General features: G+C 42.6%; 1 protein-coding gene across 1 annotated transcript in view; it reads right to left on the reverse strand.

Moving 5' to 3' along the window:
* The window catches only part of LOC122801280 (arf-GAP with coiled-coil, ANK repeat and PH domain-containing protein 2-like), a 2,104,317-nt gene that overhangs the window by 863,861 nt on the left and 1,218,651 nt on the right, over positions 1-21,805 (reverse strand). The window contains exon 16 of the mRNA XM_044070827.1: positions 13,629-13,723. Within this exon, the coding sequence (XP_043926762.1) occupies positions 13,629-13,723 (95 nt within the window). The remainder of the gene's footprint in view (positions 1-13,628; positions 13,724-21,805) is intronic.

The following is a 21,805-nucleotide window of genomic DNA, read 5'->3' on the forward strand; positions in this document are numbered from 1 at the left end:
GAAGGTGGTTGAAGGGAAAAGTGTTTGTGTGAAAGCAGCTGAACATTTACTCCCAAAAGGTTTGTCTTTCACTCATTTATTGTGAAGACTGCATCATGAGCAATTTATACGTGAAAAAAGCTAAAATAAGTTACATCGTGCAGAATTTTTCATTTGATCGTAGTCAGGTATAGAAGGTGCCCTATTCAGAAAGTGTGGTTTTTTTGGTTGTTTCAGAGGAGCTACCTGTATGCATTAAAGCAAATGAACACTAGGTTTAGTTTTCCCCCAGTAGGACAGTTATTGATATGGTTTGGTGTGAGCCTTGTGTGTGCATGTGTATGAAGCTGAAATGTGTTACTTTTGCAAACTGTCTCAGCAGATCACAGTCAAGCATTGTAGATCTCCATATTCAGAAAGTGCTTATTTTTTGAACAACTCTTTTATAGAGCACAATTAAACCTACCAGTAATAATTTGAGCAGTTTGTAAGCATGCTCAAATTGAGAGAGAGATTCAGTATATCATATTTCTTCACTTAGTAATAAATTAACATCCACAGTTCGGCTTTGCAGTTAAAAGAAAAAACAGCACACGAAACCCATTGCTTGATATTAAATGGGATAATCTAACATCTGTTCAAATATACACCCAGTGGTCTCAAGGTTAGTTAGATTCCTAACCTGTCCAATTATAGGTTCATAGGTTCATACTAGGCTATCTGCCCTATGGCATTTATAAGCCTCGCCAGAGTGTGTTTGGCTTTCGCACCCATTTTAAATTAATTTTGCTATGCCCTTTTTCGAGGTTAGTATACTGTGCCTCTGTCTAACAGTGACACAGAAGTGATACCCGGGGTAAACCTACCATCTCCCATCAACTCATCAAGATTCCTCTTGGAGAGTCAATGAGGGACTCTGCCTAACCTGGACTAGGACTTTATTCCAGAGTGAAGGGAGCCTCTGGGTTATGAACCTGTCCCTTCAGCATGTCCTATTTATTTCAGTGCTGAGGTTCAAGCCTCTTGAGCGCGTAGCTCAATGGGATTTGGATTTTCTGAGGTGCAGCATGTCCATTAATTCCGAGTTGGACATGGCTTTATACGTCAGGCACAGATCGCCTCTGAACAGGCGGTATGCCACTGAGTAGAGCTGGAGTTTCTTTAACCGGGCAGCATATGGCATCTGTTTGAGCCCTTTGATCCTCTGGTTGAGGTACTTTTGGGGTCTTTCCAGTTGCTGCAGGTGTCTGGTAAGGTACATCCCAAAAGGGGCATTGTACTCAATTATGGGCCTGATGAGGGATGAGTAGAGGCACGATGACCTCCCCTGATCTAGATGTGAATCCCTTCATGATTAGGTGGGCTATATAAAATGTTTTTCTAACCGCTTTGGCCACGTGGCTGTCAAATGAGAGATTGCTATCAACTTGGGTCCCCAGGTCCCTAATTACTTCTTCTGTACTTAATGGATTACCACCTATGTGGTAATTTGTGGGCATTTTGTTTTTGCCAAAAGGGATGACTATACACTTTTTGGCATTTAGCTTGAGGCCATGGCTCTGGCACCACTTATCTGTTTCTATGAGGCCCTTTTGGAGGATGCTTGTGTCGGCTGGAGAGTCTATTATGGTGCCCAGTTTGCAGTCATCTGCGAACTTGGTCAGCCACAGTCCTTCCGTGTTAGCCTGTACCTTCGAGAAATATATACCGAACAAGAGAGATCCCAGGACTGAGCCTTGTGGGACGCCACTTGTAACTGGTTTGGAGTCTGACATGGCTCCAGCAATTCTAAGCACGTGGGTTCTGTCCTTGAGCCAGTTTGCAACCCATCTAGTGACATAGGGGTTTATATTTAAGCTGGTGAGCTTATCTATAATGCCCGAGTGGGGTATTGTATTGAAGGCTTTTGCAAGGTCCAGGTAGGCTGTGTGGACCACCTTCCCCTCGTCAATGGCCTTGGTGACTGTTTCAAAGAAATCGACCAGGTTAAGAGGCAGGATCTGCCCTTAAAGCCGAACTGGGTAGGATCCAGTGTCTGTAGGTCCCCAATATCTTTATTTATGAGGTCCATGATGATCCTTTCCATAGCTTTGCAGACCAAGCTAGTCAAGCTTATGGGGCGATAAGTTTCCAGGATCCGTTGAGGCGCCACCTTTGTGGAGAGGGGCCACTGTTGCTGTACGCCACTCTCTGGGTACATATCCTGTAGTAAGGCTGAGATAACAGTAGTTTTGTTTGGGTTTAGTTCTTCTTGGAGTTCATGTAGGACGCAGCCCAGGACACCGTCTGGGCCCATTGATGCTGTGTTTTTTGCTTTGGAGAGGGCAGCTCTCATCTGAGCATCTGAGATGTCAGGGGGGCAGCACTCTGCTGGGATAGATATTTGCCCTTTTGGTGGGGAAGAGGGGGAGAAGTTTGCACTGAACCTGTCAGCTAGGATGTTGGCAATGTCTGTGGGTTTGGTGTATTTTTTGTCATTTTGGACTAATTCTGAGCATATCTGGGAATTCCCACCCAGGTTCCTAACATAACTAAAGAAAGCCCTGTGATTATCCTTAGTGTTCTGCCTAATCTAACCATTTTGTAGTCATTGCAGTGTATATGTTAGAAAATGTCTTGAGGTAAGATTTTGGCTTTCTTAAAAATGACCACTAAAGTAATAAAGATACCTGGTTAATCCCAAGGCTAACCTCTTGAGGTTGTATGTTATGTCCCAATGAATGCCAAATAGACATAATTTAGCTGCATCTAATGAATGTAGTGGGACTATAACATGCATTCGAGAGCCTCCCTAATTTTAGTCTACATATGCTGCACTGCTGGGTACTCACAGATCAAGTAGACGTAACCTGCTCTAGATGAGATGTTCGTGTTTCACTGTTGCAGTCATTACACTTGGGGTATCTTGCTGGCAGGCTACCCGCAGTCAGCCTGAATTCCAAATTCTTGGTCCGGCGTCAGTTGCTGTCGCCTCTTCCCTGACGGCAGTGCGCCAGGGGTATAAAAGATGCAGCCGACGCCATTTTCTTCAGTCTTTCTTGCCGCACAGTGCCCGAAGCAAAAGCAGTTCGCAAGTGTCGGTCGGCAGACTCCTGACATTTTCGAATTTGAATTTCAGATCCGAAGTCTTCATTAAAGCTAAGTACTTTGTTGGGGAAACTTCCCCCTTGCTCCAGACCGATGTCAGAAAAAGTTAACAATTGTATTTCTTGTGGGAAGCAAATACCTCATAAGGATTTTCACTCTTACTGTATTCCTTGCCTAGGCCCCTGACCACGACGTTGCTTGTTGTCGGTTTTGTGCTAGATTTAACCAATGCACTATTAAGCGTCTGTACGATTTTGCCTTTCATTACTTTGGCCGAAGATTCAATTATACAATGCCGGCAGAACAGCCGACCGGATTTTATAAAAAACGCAAGGATAAAGACAAGGACAGGCATCCGAGGTCCAAAACAGACGATGAGGCTTCTGCTAAGCTAGTCGTCAGTTCGCTGGTTCTCAGTGAGGTGCTTTCGCAGCCCCTGACACCCGCTACCTCAGAGCCACGGGGGCCTCTGGAAACTCAAGGTATTGGATCCTCGGAAACTATTCCCTCAGATGGGTCCAGAGCCGCTGTGCAGGCATCGGCTTCTGAGGGTGTTTTCAGACCTACACAGTTATATGTAAAGCCATCTTCAGTTTAAATTGTCAATTTCAAATGCTTAAATATCAGCAATACTTAATGCCACTGTTAAGACAGAAAATGTTGACTAACTCTGAAGGTCCAGAAAATGAGGAAATTCAGCATTTATTTGCATGCAGCTGAACAAGTGGGAAAACATACTTTGCAATGTAGTTTTGATTCTTTGGAGGCCTCTTGTAGAGCCGCTGTAACGGGTTCTGTGATTAGGAGGCATGCTTGGTTAAAGGAACAAAATCTGCCTGATCATGTTAAAGCAAATTTATTAGATGCTCCATTACCGCATGATACTTTGGTGTTAAGGCAGAAGAGGTGTTGAAGAAAATGGAGGATAAAACGAAATCTATGCAAACAGTTAAGGATTTCTTACAGGTATAGCCACCCAGATTTAGCAGGACTTGGCCTTCAAAAAATTGGTCCTTTCCAGTGTCAGATAGGCCACAAAGAGGCAGATACAGATGCCCTAGAGGCAGATCCCAGCCCCAAGGCTCATACAGGCCTAAACAATGGGGTACTTCTACCTCCGAAAGTGGAGAAGACAAATCTCAATCTTATAGGAAACAGTCCCAATGACTTTCCTCTACCAGTACCAAGCACTTATCTTTTGGAGGCCCCCTTATGGGGAAAACTAGCACTTTTTCCACAAAACTGGCACATGATCACCCAGGACAAATGGGTCTTGAATATAGTGTCTCAGGGTTACAGGTTCCACTTTCACACCCTGCCAAAGGCAAAAGGCATGCCAGACCTGCCACACAATCAATGGGCAGAGGCACAAAAGCAAGTTTCATCCCTCATGGATATGAGGGCCATTCAGTGAGTACCATTACATGAGCAGGGACAAGGATTTTACTCACTTTTCTTGGTACCCAGAAAGGACAAAGCCTGGAGACCAATACTGGACCTGTCTATTCTAAACACTTTTCTGGACGTTCCAAAATTGAAAATGTTGACTCTGCAGCAGCTTCTGCCCATGCTGGACAAGAAGGCTTGGCTTGTAACCTTGGACCTAAAAGAGGCATACCTGCATGTCCCAATCAGACAATCTTGCAGAAGATACCTCAGATTTCATAGCTGGCTCAATGCACTACCAATTCTCTGCACTGCCCTTTGGCTTATCTACTGCGCCCAGGGTCTTCACAAAATGCCTGGCACCAGTAATTGCATTTTGCAGACAAAGAGGAATTCAAATATATCCCTACTTGGACAACTGCCTTATTCAAGCAGAGAACAAGGACATTCTACTAAAGCATCTGGCATTTGTAAAAAGATTGTTCATTTGCCTAGGGTACACAGTAAACGAGAAATCAAAACTAGTACCATCTTGAGATAATCCTGGGTGCAAGCTTAAATACAGCTGCCCAGATGGCTTATCTCACGCCAGACAAACAAAGGCAACTGACTTCTTACTTCGAAATGTTGGCAACAAAAACCCAGTTATCTGCAAGAAAAATTCTGCAGGCTTTGGGCTTCATGGCATCCTGCATTCTGTTAATTCCATATGCAAGACTGCATATGAGGAAACTACAATGGTATCTAAAAAGTGTTTGGACTCAACATTGCCACAGCCTGGAAAAGCTAATTACCCTCATTCCCTGCCTGCAGCAGGAGTTTCGATGGTGGGCACAGGCCTGTCACCACAACAAGGGACAGCCTTTCACTCTACCCACTGCCAGGCAGACAATAACAGATGCATCAGATTATGCCTGGGGGGCCCACATGGCAGGAAAATGTATTCAGGGCACATGGCCCACAAGCCAAATGCATCTTCATATCAATCTAAAAGAAATGCTGGCTGTCCAGAATGCCCTGACAACTTTCAAGGATCTGCTTCTTCCACGAAAACTGCTGATAAAGACTGAGAATACTACAGTCATGTGGTACATAAACAAGCAGGGAGGCACGCATTCCTACCCCCTCTGCAGACAAGCCATGATTTTGTGGAACATAGCATTGACTTATCAAGTGCACCTGCAAGCACAATTCCTGTCAGGAAAGACAAATACTCTGGCAGACGTACTAAGCAGAAACCTCATGGATCCTCGAGTGGAAACTAGATCCACAAATCTTCAGCATAACAACAAGGAAATGGGGATGCCCAGACATAGATCTATTTGCCTCCCCTCACAACTGCCAACTACAGAGATTTTGTACAAGGACTTACCACAAGCTAGCATGGAAAGTGGATGCTCTATCATTCAGCTGGAAAAACCTTACAGTATATGCCTTTCCTCCACTACCTTTCCTCCCCAAGGTACTCCTAAAGGTCAGATGAGAGAAGCCAAAAATGATCCTGATTGCCCCAGACTGGCCACGCCAGCACTGGAACCCAATCCTAAAGAGCTTGTCTCAAGGCCCAGCCTGGACATTACCTCAAATTCCTCATTTACTGACCCAACAAAACAATCCAATATTGCACAGCCAACTCAGAACCCTAAATCTGGCTGCTTGGCGAATAATGTAACCATTCAGAACACACCCCTCTCCAAAGCAGTTATGGATGTTATTTTGGAGGCCAGGAGGCCCAGCACCAGAAAATCATATGCAGAAAAGTGGAAGAGAGTCTGTGCTTGGAACCGGGGACAAGGAATTGACATGCTTGTACCAAATATTCCTCAGATTTTACAATATCTAACTGAGATGCTGGACAAAGGCCTATCCTTTTCATCTATTAAGATCCATGCCTCTGCCATTTCAGCTCATTACAATACGGACCCATCAATTTTTTTCACATCCACTACTAAGCCAGTACCTCAGAGGGGTCAAAAACATAAGACCCCCAAGAAGAGCACCAATACCTGCATGGGACCTCAACTTTGTCTTGGAAAAACTCACACTGCCTCCTTTTGAGCCAGCCAATACAGCTGAAATAAAATTCTTATGAAAACCAGCTCTGCTTTTAGCAATAACTTCAGCAAGAAGAGTCTCAGCATTACAGGCACTAATGGCAGTTGAACCTTTCATAATTTTCCATCCAGACAGGGTTTCTCTGAGGACAAACCCAACATTTATGCCTAAGGTAGTGTCCAGTGTGGCTTTTAATCAAACAATTCACTTGCCTACCTTTTATCCAAACCCACAGAATAAAGTGGAGAGACTTCTACATTCTTTGGACATACACAGACAGCTACGCTTCTACTTGGACAAAACTAAAGCCTTCAGAAAGTCTGAGCAACTCTTAGTGGCATATGCTGCAGGATCTCAAAGAAAAGCTATCTCAAAGCAGACTATTTCCAAATAGATAGCCAACTGCATTCGTTTCCGCTATTCTCAACATGGCAAATCAGTGCCTAAGGGCATCAGGCCACATTCAACCAGAGCAGGTACTTCAGCAGCCTTCCTCAGAGGAGTACCAACCAAGGACATTTTGGAAGCTGCAACTTGGACTTCAGTGCACACTTTTACCAAGCACTACCACTTACCTCTTTACTCTAAATCCAGAGCAGGCTTTGCCACTGCAGTTCTGCAGGGCCTCATAGCCTCTCCTAATTCTATTTAGGTCCAGTCACCCAACCTCAGCTTTGGGATTCAAACCAAGTGTAATTACTGCAACAGTGAAACACAATGAACATAGTACAGTTGTGTACATTTAACATAAATGTAGATGTTCGAGTGTATTCACTGTTGCAGTCCAGGTTACCCTCCCACCATCCCCCTTTCTTTGCTGGGACTTATCTGTACTTCTCAATTCTTTACAACCTATGTGGTGCATTTCCTTGTAGATGAAGATTGTTTTATTTTGGTGCATGCTTTTTTATTGGCATAATTTCTTAGCATACTCTTCGGGGGGCAACTGACATCTGGGGCAAGAAAAACTGAAGAAAATGGCGTTTGCTGCATCTTTTATACCCCTGGCGCACTGTCAGGGAAGAGGTGACAGCAACCGACGCCGGAACAAGACTTTGGAATTCAGGCCGACTGCAGGTAGCCTGCCAGCAGGATAACCCAAGTGGAATGACTGCAACAGTGAATACACTCGAACATCTACATTTATGGTAGGTACACAACTGTACTTTTCATCTCCATTATCACTCATCAGCTAAATTCTGCAGTTTATGTAACCTAGTGGATTTTATGAGTCATTGGTGATGTTTTTATCTGGTAAAGTTCAAAGGAGGGGGGGGGGACTTTACTGTGAACTTAGCACCATAGTAATATTCTTTCAATTTGTTCCTTAAGCCATACTGTGCTCATTTTCAATTTCCAGCCCTTTCTACGTTTCCTCAATGTAGAAGGCTTTAATGATATGAATGCACTGTAAGTAGCGGTAAAGATGGATAAAGATTTATGCAAGTATGCTAATCCTTTGGTTCCTTCTCTCCATCACACCTGTCATCCGTCATGAAAATGGATGTCATCTGTAAATATCAAATGTCCAGATGACAGAATCCAGTTTTCTAGAGAAATTTCAATAATATGGGAATATTAGACTAAGTGTAAGATTCCTACTGAAATCTTGTCCAGCCACCAAAGACTTCTGCTGCGCTCAATCAAGGTCTGGTGTAGAGATTTTTTTTTAATTGTGATTTCCATTTTTATTGTTTAGCCATTTCCCATACTTTAGGATGGCCACGGTGGTGCAGCGGTTAGCGTTGCCACCTCACAGCAAGAGGTTCTCCGGTTCAATCCTCTGCTGGGGTGCCTTCTGTGCGGAGTCTGCATTTCCTCCCTGTGGTCGCGCGTGGGTTTCCTCCGGTTGCTCCAGTTTCCTCCCACATCCCAAAGACATGCTGTAGGCGGATTGGACACTCTACAATTGGCCCTAGGCGTGAGTGTGCATGTGCGCCTTCTGTGGAAGGCTGGGTGCCAGGTTGGCAACTCGACAGCGTAAAACTCTAGTGTCAATCATGAGCAGACAAGTGATCCGCTATGGCGACCCCATATATGGAATGTCCAGGTATGTGTTCAAAGTTGATAAATCCAGTATTGGTCGCCAGGCCTTGTCCTTTCTGGGTACCAAGAAGGATCTTGAGTAAAAAACCTTGTCCTTTTTCCTGTTCTGGTACTGTCTGAATGGCCCCCATATCCATGAGGGACATAACCTGTTTCTGTGCCTCTGCCCATTGATTTTTGGCAGATCTGGCCAACAATTTGCCATTGGCAGAGTGTGGAAATGGAATCTGTATCCCTGTGATACGATGTTTAGTACCCACTTGTCCTGGGTTATTAACTGCCAATTTTGAGCAAAAAGTGCTAATTTCCTCCGTATGGGTGCTGCCAAAATATAAGTGCTTAGTGTAGGCAGAGGGAAGTCATTGGAATTGCTTTCTGTTGTTATGCACTTTATCTCCTCCAGATTTGGAGGTGGAAGCGCCCCAATGCTTTGACCTGTATGAATCTTGCGCCTGGTATCTGGAACCCTTAGGGTGCCTGGTTTTGCCCCTTAGAGCTCTGTCTGACACAGGAAAGGACCAATTGTTTTGTAGGCCAGTGTCGACTGAAACTTGGTGGCTGCACTTGTAAGAAGTCTTTAACAGTTTGCATAGACTTAGCTTTGTCTTCAGTTTTCTTTAAAACCTCTTCTGCCTTAATACCAAACAGAGAATCATGCTGTAAAGGTGCATCTATCAATTTAGCTTTAACATGATCAGGCAAATTTTGTTCCTTTAACCAGGCATGCCTCCTAATCACAGATCCAGTAAGTGTGGCCCTGCAGGAGGCCTCTAAGGACTCAAAACCACATTGCGAAGTATGCTTTCCAGCTTGTTCAGCTGCATGCAATAATTCCTGCAATTCTTTATTTTCTGCACATTCTGAAATCATTTTCTGTTTCAGCAATCCCATAACATGTTGTTAGTACTTAAGCATATGAAATTGCCAGTTTAATGCCCTGATTGCCAAGGTTGCAGATGTATAAACCTTTTTTCCCCATCTGTCCAGTGCCCTAGAATCTCTGTCAGAGTGGGTAGAATTTTTTGCTGTTGAGGACTCCCTTTGGACCCGTGAAATAGTTTCAGGATAAGCAGCAGGGTTTCTAAATAAAAATTTATGACAGTCAGGGACCCTCTAATATCTGTCAGGCTTAGTGGGAGCTGGAGGTAAGGAGTCAGGGGGTCAAGCTCGACTCCGAATACACATCATCCACAATGTCTAAAACAGAGGGAACAGCTACAGGCCTGTGCTGAGGGAGAAGGAAATCCCCAAGTCTCTTGATTCTGAGAAGTCTTGACTCTCCCATTGAAAATGCTCCCTCAAAATTGCAAGGTTTCTCCAAATGAATAATCCTCAGGAGGAGATGCAGATGGAATAGACTCCTCAGCATCAGAATCCTCACAGGGAGGTATACATAATTCCTGATCAGAAGAGGAATCAGAAGAAATAGAAACCTGATCTGAAGATTCATAATCAGTGTCTTGCCTAGGCCTCTTATCAGGAGGGGGATGGGTACCCCTGATCAAGGTAATAAGGTCTTCAGCCATTTTGATCATCTGTTTTTTAGGCATAAAGACCTGTGCACGTGGCTCATGCGTCAGTCTTTTCGTTTTAGAAGTTGCTTTTGTCTTTTGTTTTGCAGCTGTCATCGGTTTGATATACAAATGTTGAGGTCTGAATACACCCTCAGAAGCCGGTGCCTGCTCAGTGGCTCCAGACCCATACGAGGAAGATACATCCGTCGGTCCAATACCCTGAGTATCTTGCGGCATGCCGGACTCCACATGGGTGTCGGTAGAGACCTGCGACTCGAAGGTAGCGGGTATCAGGGGCTGTAAAAGCGCCTCACTGAGTACTGGAGACTGGCTTAGGAGAAGCTTTGTTGTTTTGGATCTTGACAGCCCTTCTCTGTTCTTTTCTTTGCGTTTTTTATGTACTCCGGTAGTCTGATTGCTATCAGACAACATTTCTGGGTAGTTAAATCTGTTTCCAAAATACTTTGATGCAAAAATATACAGACGCTTAATAGTGCGTTGGTTAAATCTAGCACAAAACTGACAGCCAGGCACGTTGTGATCAGGGCCTAGGCAAGGAATACAGTATAAATGGAAATCCTTATGAGAGGTATTTGCTTCCCACATGTAATACAATTAACTTTTTCTGACTGATAAAAAGCAAGAAAAAAGTTTCCCCAATGGGGTACTTAGCTTTAGTGAAGACTTCTGTTCTGAAACACAAACTTGAATATTTCAGTAGTCGGCCGACCGGCACTTGTAAAATGCTTCTGCTTCGGGCACCGCGCGGCAAGACAGACAAAAGAAAATGGCGTCGGCTGCATGTTATACCCCTGACGACATGGAAGAGGAGACAACCACCAACACAGGACCCAAGACTTGGGAATTCAGGCCGACTGAGGGCAACCTGCCAGCAGATTACCCAAATGTAATGACTGCAGCAATGAAACACAAAGATCATCATATATTTTGGGAGTGTAGTGAGCTGGCAGACTTTAGGGATTCTCTGCAGACCGCTCTTCCGGAGATGCTGGGTGGGCAGATTGGACTGACTTGGGAAATAATTTTTTTTGAGTTATGCTACAGAATCTGAATTGCCTAGACATAATAAAGCCTTGCTGAGTCTAATTATGGTGGTTGCCAAAAAAAACAATTACTAGAAAATGGAAATCAAAGTCTAGACCAACTTTACTAGAAGTAGTGACTATAGTAACAGAGATAAAACAACTGAAATTGGGATCTTTAGAAAAGGGAAGGAGCTAACTATTAGGAAAAAATGGGAATTGTAGGAACAAAATATGCACAGCAGGAACGAGGTTTGAGAGGCAGGATTTCAATGAGCCATGTAATGCTCAACTGACAATGACTGAACGATTAATAAGTGATGTATAATGTTTGCAACTACAGTTGTTTCCATGGTGTCTATGATGTAAACTGCAACTAAAAGTATTATACACTCAAACTGTTTAAACCAAAAACAAAACTGGAAAGCAGAACCAAGCTGGATAACAACGGCACAGACTGTTTTATTCAAGGTAAGCGCTTTCAGCTAAGCAAATGCCCAGCCTTCACCAGACAAAAGTCACTCCACACAGCTCTGTTTTTATATAAAAAAGTAATTCACATTAATTAATCATTAATAAACCAATCACTATCATGAATCAATTTAAAATGGTTACACCTATAATCATCATATTATAAAAACTTCCTTTCTTAATCTTGTTAGTCAGTGTAAAACAAATGTTTACTCAAGAAACACCTATTCATACAAAAAAACAAATATAAAGTGTATATAATACAACAAAGTTACAAACTACATTAAAAAAACACACAAAATGCAAAATCATTTAACCCTGGGGGGAGATGAGCACATGTTCTAATTTACCAAATTTATTCACAATGAAAAGAAAGTGTACATTAACAGGAAAAATTATTTTATCAAGGGTAATTACAACTGTGATACACAGGGAGTTATATATGTAGCTTTATGTGAGAAATGTCCTTCCTTCTATATCGGCAAAACAGAGAGAAAAATAAAGAAAAGAATTTATGAACACCTGTATGCCATAGGTAGGAAGGACCTCACAAATGCACTTGCTAGGCACATTTTAGATTTCCCTGATCATTGTTTTGCATTTTGTGTGCTGCACCAGGTTAGAAATTATATAAGAGGAGGACCATGGCAGTTGGATCTGGAAGAGCAAGAGTTATTTTGGCAAATTAGAACATGTGCTCATCTCCCCCCAGGGTTAAATGATTTTGCATCCATAAAGTGTGTGCTTAAACTTAAAGCTCTTCTTAGGTAAATGCTATTTGGCAATTTGTATAGCATTTTATAGCAACTTTAATGTGAGACAGCTTTTCTTTGAATAATGTATTTATTTATTTTACTATCCTTAAGCATTCAGTTTTTTATGTTACTGTGTGGTTTTTTAATGTAGTTTGTAACTTTGTTGTATTATATACACTTTATATTTGGCTTTTTGTATGAATAGGTGTTTCTTGAGTAAACATTTGTTTTACACTGACTAACAAGATTAAGAAAGGAAGTTTTTATAATATGATGATTATAGGTGTAACCATTTTAAATTGATTCATGATAGTGATTGGTTTATTAATGATTAATTAATGTGAATTACTTTTTTATATAAAAACAGAGCTGTGTGGAGTGACTTTTGTCTGATGAAGGCTGGGCATTTGCTTAGCTGAAAGCGCTTACCTTGAATAAAACAGTCAGTGCCGTTTTTATCCAGCTTGGTTCTGCTTTCCAGTTTTGTTTTTGCAACTAAAAGTATCTTTTTTTAAGTTTTTCATTTATATAAATGTAAGATTGCCTTTGTCATATGTGAAAATAAAGATGCTTGGAAAAAAAACAAGGGTCCCTAAAACAGTTAAATGCAGCTTCATTTCTAATGCACTCTTTGTGCTTCACTTTGAATTATTCTAGTGAACTCTCTGTCATGTCAAGAGGCAAGTGATACCACATGGCAGGGTCCAGTTTTGGGATTGCTCTTTCATCAACAAAGGTAAGAAAATCTGGGCCTGAGCAGTAAAAGGCCTCTTTGTGGGTCACTGAGGGTGCAAGCTGGTTCTCTTATTTGAAATAAACTCTTTAGTGGTGGCCAGTACCACAGTATAATCATTTTGAGTGAGTACACGTAGCATTAATGTCCTGCCTTGTACTGTAGTCTATTAAGCAAGTCACAGTGGTGTGTATTATAATGGGCCAGAAGGACAAAGTGGCAAATTGTGTTTTCAGTCATTTAGAATTTGTGCGCGTTGGCACTGGTGTGAAGGGTTAAGAGAGGCAGTCCATATTCTAGTTTAGGAAACAACACATTTTTATCTATGGATCGTCATACTTTCAAAGATAAGGGATATTCTCAGAGATTTACATTAGTTAAAACTCTGCTTGCTATGAAGGGTACAGTAAGATATCTATATATTTTTTGGGGTTACCACCAGACTAAATGGAATTTCTCCTTAAAATACAGCTTTAGACTTTTGAAAGCAGGTGCAAAGATGGTAGTACGTACATGCAGGATACCAGATAATTACAGCATGCATATTTTTCCACAATACCTTGGGTCTCCAGGTTGTGGCTTTTTTGCTCCTAGTTCTTGTATTCGAGCTTCATAGATGTGGTTGATTACAGTATTCCCCAATTCGCTCATCAGCTGTTAAATAAAAAAAAGTTTTATAGGTTGATGGTTACGGGTAATAACAGCCATTCAAGCATCTCAAAGAATCACTTTACTTTTCAAACAGACTGCAAACGTTATCGCATTCTCCTGGCAACATGAAAAAAAGTTTCATAGTAAACACTGTGCATTATTTAGAAAGAAAAAAAACCTCCACTAAGCAAAATATATTTGTCAGTAGGCTCTGTGAGAGGGAGTCAGTTAAGATCCACTACAGCTTCAAAAATAATACATTTTCAAAATGGCTGTGCACTGGTGTGTTAAAACTTCTGCTATGCAACTTTAGTGTATAACCCCACCTGTACAATTTCTATATCTGTCATTTCCTAATTAGAGTGCAGTTTTAGGTTTGCTTACTTTAAGGAAGTAATCAACCTTTTACTGATACAAACTTGCTGCATTTCACTGTTTACAATTTGGAAATGCACTGTTTCAGCTTGACTTAGTCTGATTTTATTAAACAGCTTACTAGAACACATCACTCTCACTGCTTTTAAATTAAGTGTACAACTTCACCTGTAAAACACCTATACTGTCTTGGTCATTTCCTAATTAGTGTGCAGCTGTAGGTTTAATTACTTTAAGGAAGTAATGACCTTTTACTGTTAAACTGGCTGCATTTTACGGTTACAATTTGGAAATGCACTGCTTCAAACTGACAGTCTGATTTTGTTAAAAAGCTTAGTAGAATACATTGCTGTTACTGCTTTTAAATTGGTACTGAGTGCTCTCATCAGTAATCCGCCACTGTGCTGTTTCAACCTGTGTTAGATTTTACTACTTAGCTTATTTTGAGTGCCTATACTGTTACTGTATCATGTGGAAACTGAGTGATTTTAATGTAATTTTAAGTCCTGCCACCCCATGTTGCTCAGTTCTGTTGGCATGCATTATTAAGTAGCAACAAATAGCTGGAAAAGTGTACTGGCAATGAATTACTCTGCATTCTGTGAAATTAATGTGGCAGTAGACTGAATTTCATATTACTGAACAGGGTGACTTTCTTATTAATTATCACTGCTTGTTCCTCAATTAATTTGATTAAGTACTGCTTAGCTGAACTACTTAAATTGTGGTATTTCCTTGTTTGTCTCTTATTTCCACTTATTTACTTAACCTACCCCCTTTTCTGGCTTCATATTAACATCTCTCTCTCTCCTTACAGTCCCTTGAACACACGCAAAGGTCCAACAACAACAAAAAACCTGAAGTAACTGCCTGCATACAAGAACATGGAGAGCAAAACCCCGTAAAAACCAGTAAAAGCCACTGCAAGTTCTACTTTTATCAACAGACTGTGAGCAGTGCAGGTCTATTATAATCTTCTCTCTCTGATACTCCTACTGATTCTTCTGCTGTGCACACTACTGGACCCCCCCCCCCCTTTCCTCCTATTTACTGTAACAAATATATTTTTCCAAAGCTTGGCATTTACTTTATATTCTTATATTTTGACTTGTATATCACATTACTTTTACATTCTTATATTTTATTCTGCCGTTTATTGTAACAAATGTATACAAAGCAAGGGCAGAAAAGCTAAGTCAAAAGATGGTGCTTTTCTACATCAGTTTTTTTGATTCAATATGCAAGTACAGTCATAAGTACAAATGGTACTTAGTTTGCACACTACTGAGGGATGCCCGTGGGACAGACAGAAAGAGTGTAGTCGGGCAGAGGTTTTTAGTATTTAAAGATGGTGCCACAGCTCAGGGGAGGAATAAATAAACTCTCAAGAGGAAGAGTGAGGGGATAGACAGGATTGACAAGGCTGGGAAGCTTACAATAAGATTATATTAGGAGACCGAGAGAAGGGGGTGGGGCTAAAAGCCAGGGCTTGGAGAAAGCTGTAAGAAAACAGGTTTGACAGGGCTAGGAAACTTGCACTAGAATTATGTTAGGAGAACAAGAAAAGATGGGGGGAGGCTATGGACCAGGATTTGGAGAAAGCTGTGAGAAGAGAAAAACAATCAACCAGCTAGCCCAGGTCACTACCTAAAGGTGTCTGTGTATCTGTTGATTCAAAAGCAGATTTAGTAGAGCATCAGGGAAGTAGAATATAAAATAAATGTGAAGCATGCCCCTTTCTAAACTCCTGGCATAACTACATTTTCCTACCTCTCAGTGAACTGCAGTTCCCCATTGGTGCATAAATAATAAAAACAAACAGAAAGGTAACATTCAAACCAAAACGATAGGCTGCCTGTTTCTGTAGTTGCTAACCTTCTCACTGACAGTTTTCTGTTTGGAGACTATGGCTCCTCCCGGAAGGTGTAACCCGCTCCATTTGCCCTTCGGGCTCACTCTGCTCCCCTACCCTGCCCCCAAATTCCGCATGCCCCCACTACCTGTACTTTTATACATCCACTGACACCTCCCTACCCAATACCTCTCCAATCAATACATCTAAGCCAAACTCCACCCACCTGTAGGTCTACATCACCCCAAACATTCACCCCTCCTACAATGCTCTACATGACATCTCTCCCTATAACTCCATTTGCCCTACTAATCTCCCTCTCTCAAACTTTTTACCAACCCTTGTCATAACTCACAAACACACTCCACTACATCTTACCATCAACCTCACTTCCCATCCTACTCATCCATCTCACATTATCTGTTAGTAATTGAACTCTACCTCTAACTCAATCTATTTTCAAACCAAAACTGCTCCCAACCCAACCACCGCATACTTCCCTCTTAAATGTGATACCAGAAACTCACTAGTCTCACAAAACTCAAGCTACCCTTCCCTAACACAATGCTTCACTTCTACTCTACCACATCTCTCACTAGCCGGCGACATCCACCCCAACCCCGGGCCCATCCCTAACATCAATCTCACCAAACCCCCCACGCAACCCACAAACTCAAGCTCCATTTGCCTTACGCTTAATGCACAAAGCCTAAAAAAACAAAATCCCTAACCTCCATGCCTAGCTTTCCCATAACCACACTATTACCGTTGCTTCTGAAACCTGGCTGAATACCTATATAAAAGATAGCAAAATCCTACCACCAGGTTTCCAAATCATTCGCAATGACAGAGCCCACAAAAAAGGAGGTGGAGTAGCAATAATTTACCCCACCTCCCATACCATAACTCCCTACTCCAATAAAATACCAACCTTTGCCAATGCTGAAATTATAATAGGTTTACTAAAAATAAACAACCACAAGTACATATGTACCGCTGCCCTCTATATTCCCCCTGGTGATATCTAAACTCTTGAAAACATCCTGTCCTGGTTCTCCCCTAATATAAAAAATTAAACCTACATTCTCGGTGATACCAACATTAACTGGAATACTACTTTTGACTCTGTTCTCCAGTTAGTGCTTGCTTGAATTTTATTATCTGTTAGTAATTGCAGGTGTGGGGGTAGCCACATTCTTTGATTTCCTGTCATTGCCTATTTAAGTGGTACAGTTTGAAATATTTTCTGCTTAAAAACCTCAGCTTTGACTGGCTAAGATCTATATGTATTCAACTGGACGTATAAGAGCATTTAAGTACCTTTATCTGCACTTTTTTTCAAATACAGTATTTAAATTGATTTAACTGTGTTGCATGAATATTAACTGAACTGGAAGTTTTGACTCTGTTCTTCAGTTAGTTAGTTTCCCCACCCACCCTCCTTGTTTCTGTTTTGGTGTTAATCTTAGTGGCTTTGAAACTGCCCACCCACTCTTGTAAATTTGTGTTTGGATACTCCTTCTGGGCCCATCTCATTTGCTCACTCAACCTGAGTGCAGTGAGATCATATTCTGATTTCAGGCACTCCTACTGTGTACAAAAAGAGCATCTGGGAAAGAGAACAAAAAAAAATTAAGCTTGTTTCCTGCCTTTCCTGTTAAGTGGTCTAGACTGTTTGTAGGCTTCTGAGCCCCCAAGCCCTTCTGGGTTGGAGGGAAGCCTTCTAGCTTAATTTTTTTTTCTTATAACTAGCCGGTTTTCTAGTTTCAGCACTCAAATCTGTTTCTTTGAACTCGACACTTGTTCAGAACTCAATGTAAACACTACATAAGCTGCAAATTACTACAGCACTCAACTTAGTGGAAAGCAGTTTTTAGTACTTAATAAATAAGCACTTATCCAGGCATGTCTAAGGGTCAGCTCCCAGTGATTTCTCCCGTCTACCTGATGAATCTGGGCATCTTGGGGCAATGCAGCAATTACCTCATGCACACAGACAACCCTCTCCCCTCCTACCACCCAACACTACAACCTGTGAGAGATGCACTTATATAGCCAAACTGGAAGCAAAGCTCTCTTCACCCAAGACTGGACTAGACAGTCAAGAGGAGAAGGTAAACACTTGCACCACACCACACTCATCACATAGTCCCTCAAAACCTACACCACCAAAACACACACAGAAACACAAATTGGCCTACTGAATCTGGGGGGTTGAACCTGGAGGAAATCTTTCACAGTCTGAACTGATTTTGCTTTTTCTTCGATGGTCTTTAACACATCCTTAGCATTTGCACCAAAAAGCTTGTTCTTTTCCAAAGGTGCATCCAGAAGTTTTGCTTTTACAAAACCAAGCATGTCTACGCATCACTGCCCCTGTCATAGCTGCCCTACATGAAGCTTCCAGTGCATCATATCCACACTGCAGGAAGTGATTGCTTACTTGCTGAGTGTTATGTACAGCTTCCTGCAAAGTCTTCCTGTCTAAAGGATCAGGAGAAGCTAATGTTTTTTGTAAATCTTCTAAGAGATAATCCTGATATCGGAACATATGAAAAAGGCAATTTAAAGCTCTCATAGATAAGGTAGTGGATGTGTAAACCTTTTTACCCCATCTCTCGAATGACCATGCTTCCCTGTTGGAGGGCAAAGGATTTTTTGAGGTGGAGGCTGAAACTCCTTTAGGCCCCTGTGAAATAGTTTCCAAATCAGCAGTATGGGCCCTGAATAAATGGGAATGAGTTTCTGGGACCCTGTAATACCTGTCTGGCTTGGCTGGAGCAGGAGGAAGAGAATCAGGGGTAGCACTAGAATCAGAATACAAATCATCCAGAACATCAAGTACAGGGGGAATAGCTAAGGGCCTGTGCTGAGGCTTCTTAAGGAAAGTCCTAAGGCGTTTCCTAGAATCAGAACATTCCTGACCCTGCCACTTGAAATGTTCTCTCATGGTGTGCAGAACTTCCCCAAAAGAAATATCCTCAGGAGGGGAGGCCGAAGGTATGGAATCTTCTGCATCCGAGTCCTCATAGGTCTGGAAGAGCTCTTCCTGGCTATCAGAGTGGACAGAGCCCTCAGAGTCTTCATCAGAAGGAGAAGGTTCAGAGGGTTCAACCCGGGGCGTTTTATCAGGAGGAGGCTGAGATGCTCTCTCAGGATGGGCCTGTGAACCTCTGATCATGGAAATTAAATCAGCAGCCATGGACATAATTTGTGTCTCCGGAGTCGGCTGAGGTAAGGATTTGGAAGCAATATGCTTTGTTTTGCTGGCTGCCTTAGCCCTAGTGTAGGCCTTAATGGACATGGCCATAGGAGGCCTGGCAGCTCCACGTGCAGGAGTGACCTTGTCTACAGCAATGGTCTCGGCATTTCCTCGGTTTCATCCGGAGGAAAGTCTATAACTGGCGGAGTAATATCTGGAATCGAGTCGCCGGTAATGTGGTGTCTTCGGTTCGAGCGGTGGAGACCGTCTCAGAGGGAACCGAGCACTCGCTAGGTTTTGGCGTGGAGTCGGTGGTAGACGGGCCGAGGATGTCAGTCCTCTTTTCGCTTTGGGAGTTTGCGATGTCGGAAGATCCGGCGGCATGGTGTAAGCAAATTTATCGAAAAATCTTCTGCAAACTCCGGGCGCCTGAGAGTGCGCTTGTTGAAGCGAGCACAGGCTACACAGGCGAGGCGTATGGTCTGGGCCCAGGCAAGGGAGGCAGTAAGAGTGGAAATGCTTATGAGGTATTTGTTTACCACAAAAAAGACAATTGTTAACTTTTTCAGTAATTTCTGACATCGGCTGAGGCAAGAAAAGGTCCCCAACGGGTACTTAGCTTTTGATGACTTCGGTATCGTAGAATACAGGAACTGACCGACCGGCACTTGCAAACTGCTTCTGCTTCGGGCACCGCGCGGCAAGAAAGACTGAAGAAAATGGCGTCGGCTGATGCTTATGTACTCCAGCCGCTCTGACGTCGGAGAGTAATGCGACATCAGCCGACGTCGGACCCAGACTTTGGAATCCGGCCGACCGAGGGCTGCCTGAAGCAGGACAACCCACATGTTATGACTGCAGTTGCATTCTTGAAGGACATCACAAAACGCGCACCTACATTCGCGGAGGCTCTCAATAAAAACCTGCCCAAGTATCAGGGACATCCAAAGCATAAACGCAAGCAAACTCCACCCTCAACACAACCCAAATGACACATAGCCCACAAACTCAGTGTGCTACTCAACCACAGCCCATAAGGCATAACAACGTACCCAACACACTAGTCATAGGTGACTCTATAGTCAGGCACACTGATGTTCCACTCACTAGACTAAACAGGGAGAAAGTTACTGTCAGCTGCCTGTCAGGTGCAAGGATCCGCCCCACATAACGCATGCACTCAGGTCACTCCACAATAAGTACAAATAAGACACTGCCATTGTCCATGTTGGTGTGAATGACCCGAGACATACCTCCCTGGACTACATGGAGAGAGACATGGAGGAGCTCTCCGATCTTGTATCCCAGGCAGGTTTGACCCTAACCCTGAGTAGCATCCTGCCATGACCCAGAATGATACCACAGTACAAGGACAAAATTATTGACTTCAACAATTGGCTAAGCTTCTGGTGTCGTTCTAAGGGGATCCAGTATTTGCCAAACGAAATACCACAAACTCACGAACCAAAAAATCCACGGCAAGGAAACAAGGCAGAAATCGTAAAAAGCATACAATGAGGCTTGACCACAAAGAAATAGCGTAATATCAGTTTAATTTCCGCTTTCGTCAGAAGACTTCATCAGAATACACTCCATAAAAAACACCCATCTTTAAATAACACATCAATTAATTAATTAACTCCATAAAAAACACCCATCTTTAAATAACACATCAATTAATTAATTGACGTGTTATTTAAAGATGGGTGTTTTTTATGGAGTGTATTCTGATGAAGTCTTCTGACGAAAGCGGAAATTAAACTGATATTACGCTATTTCTTTGTGGTCAAGCCTCATTGTATGCTTTTTACGATTTCTGCCTTGTTTCCTTGCCGTGGATTTTTTGGATCCAGTATTTGTCTGCCTGGGACGACATGATCGACAGAACACTATGCTTTGCCAGAGATGGCCTGCACCTGTCGCCCTTAGGATTCCGGACACTGGCTAAGGCTCTTGCCACCCCTATAGTGCCTTCTTTAGGCAAGGTTCAAATGACAAATTCACCACCGTAACAGGTACAAGTAAGTAAAATCTGAGGGTAATGCTACTCAATGCTAGAAGTCTAAACCTCAAAATGCACTCACTCAAGGAACTCCTTAAAATGGAGAACACTGAGATCTGTGCAGTGACAGAGACCTGGTTCAAAGCTCCAGAAAGCACCCCTGCATTACCAGGCTAAAGTTCATACCACACCTTTCGGCCACCTAACCCAGAACGAAGCACTAAAGGCGGAGGCGTGTTCATATTCATTAAGGATATCCACACCACCAGCCTAGTTGCACAGCATAATGCATCCGAGATTATCCAAGTGCAACTAACTCTGGGCAAGACCGCAATCCAAACAGTAGCTTGCTACAGACCCCCCACCATGCCCCAGGATTCACACTCCTCATTTCATGATACACTGGAAAGTATTAGGGTACAACCCAACACCCTAATAATGGGCAATTTCAACTACCCCACCATTAACTGGGAAAACTACTCATGTACCAACTCTTTTGCTCAACGTTTTCTAGAATTTATAAATTCCAACGCCTTGGTTCAACTTACTGACACCCCCACCAGGGGCAGCAATATCCTAGACATGGTCAATACCAACATGGGAAACCGGTGTTCCACACCAGAGGTCAATTCCTCGTTGGTCAGATCCGACCAC

This window comes from Protopterus annectens, chromosome 4.part1 (assembly GCF_019279795.1).
Source record: "Protopterus annectens isolate FY-2018-M chromosome 4.part1, PAN1.0, whole genome shotgun sequence".
In the NCBI taxonomy this organism is placed as follows: domain Eukaryota; kingdom Metazoa; phylum Chordata; order Ceratodontiformes; family Protopteridae; genus Protopterus; species Protopterus annectens.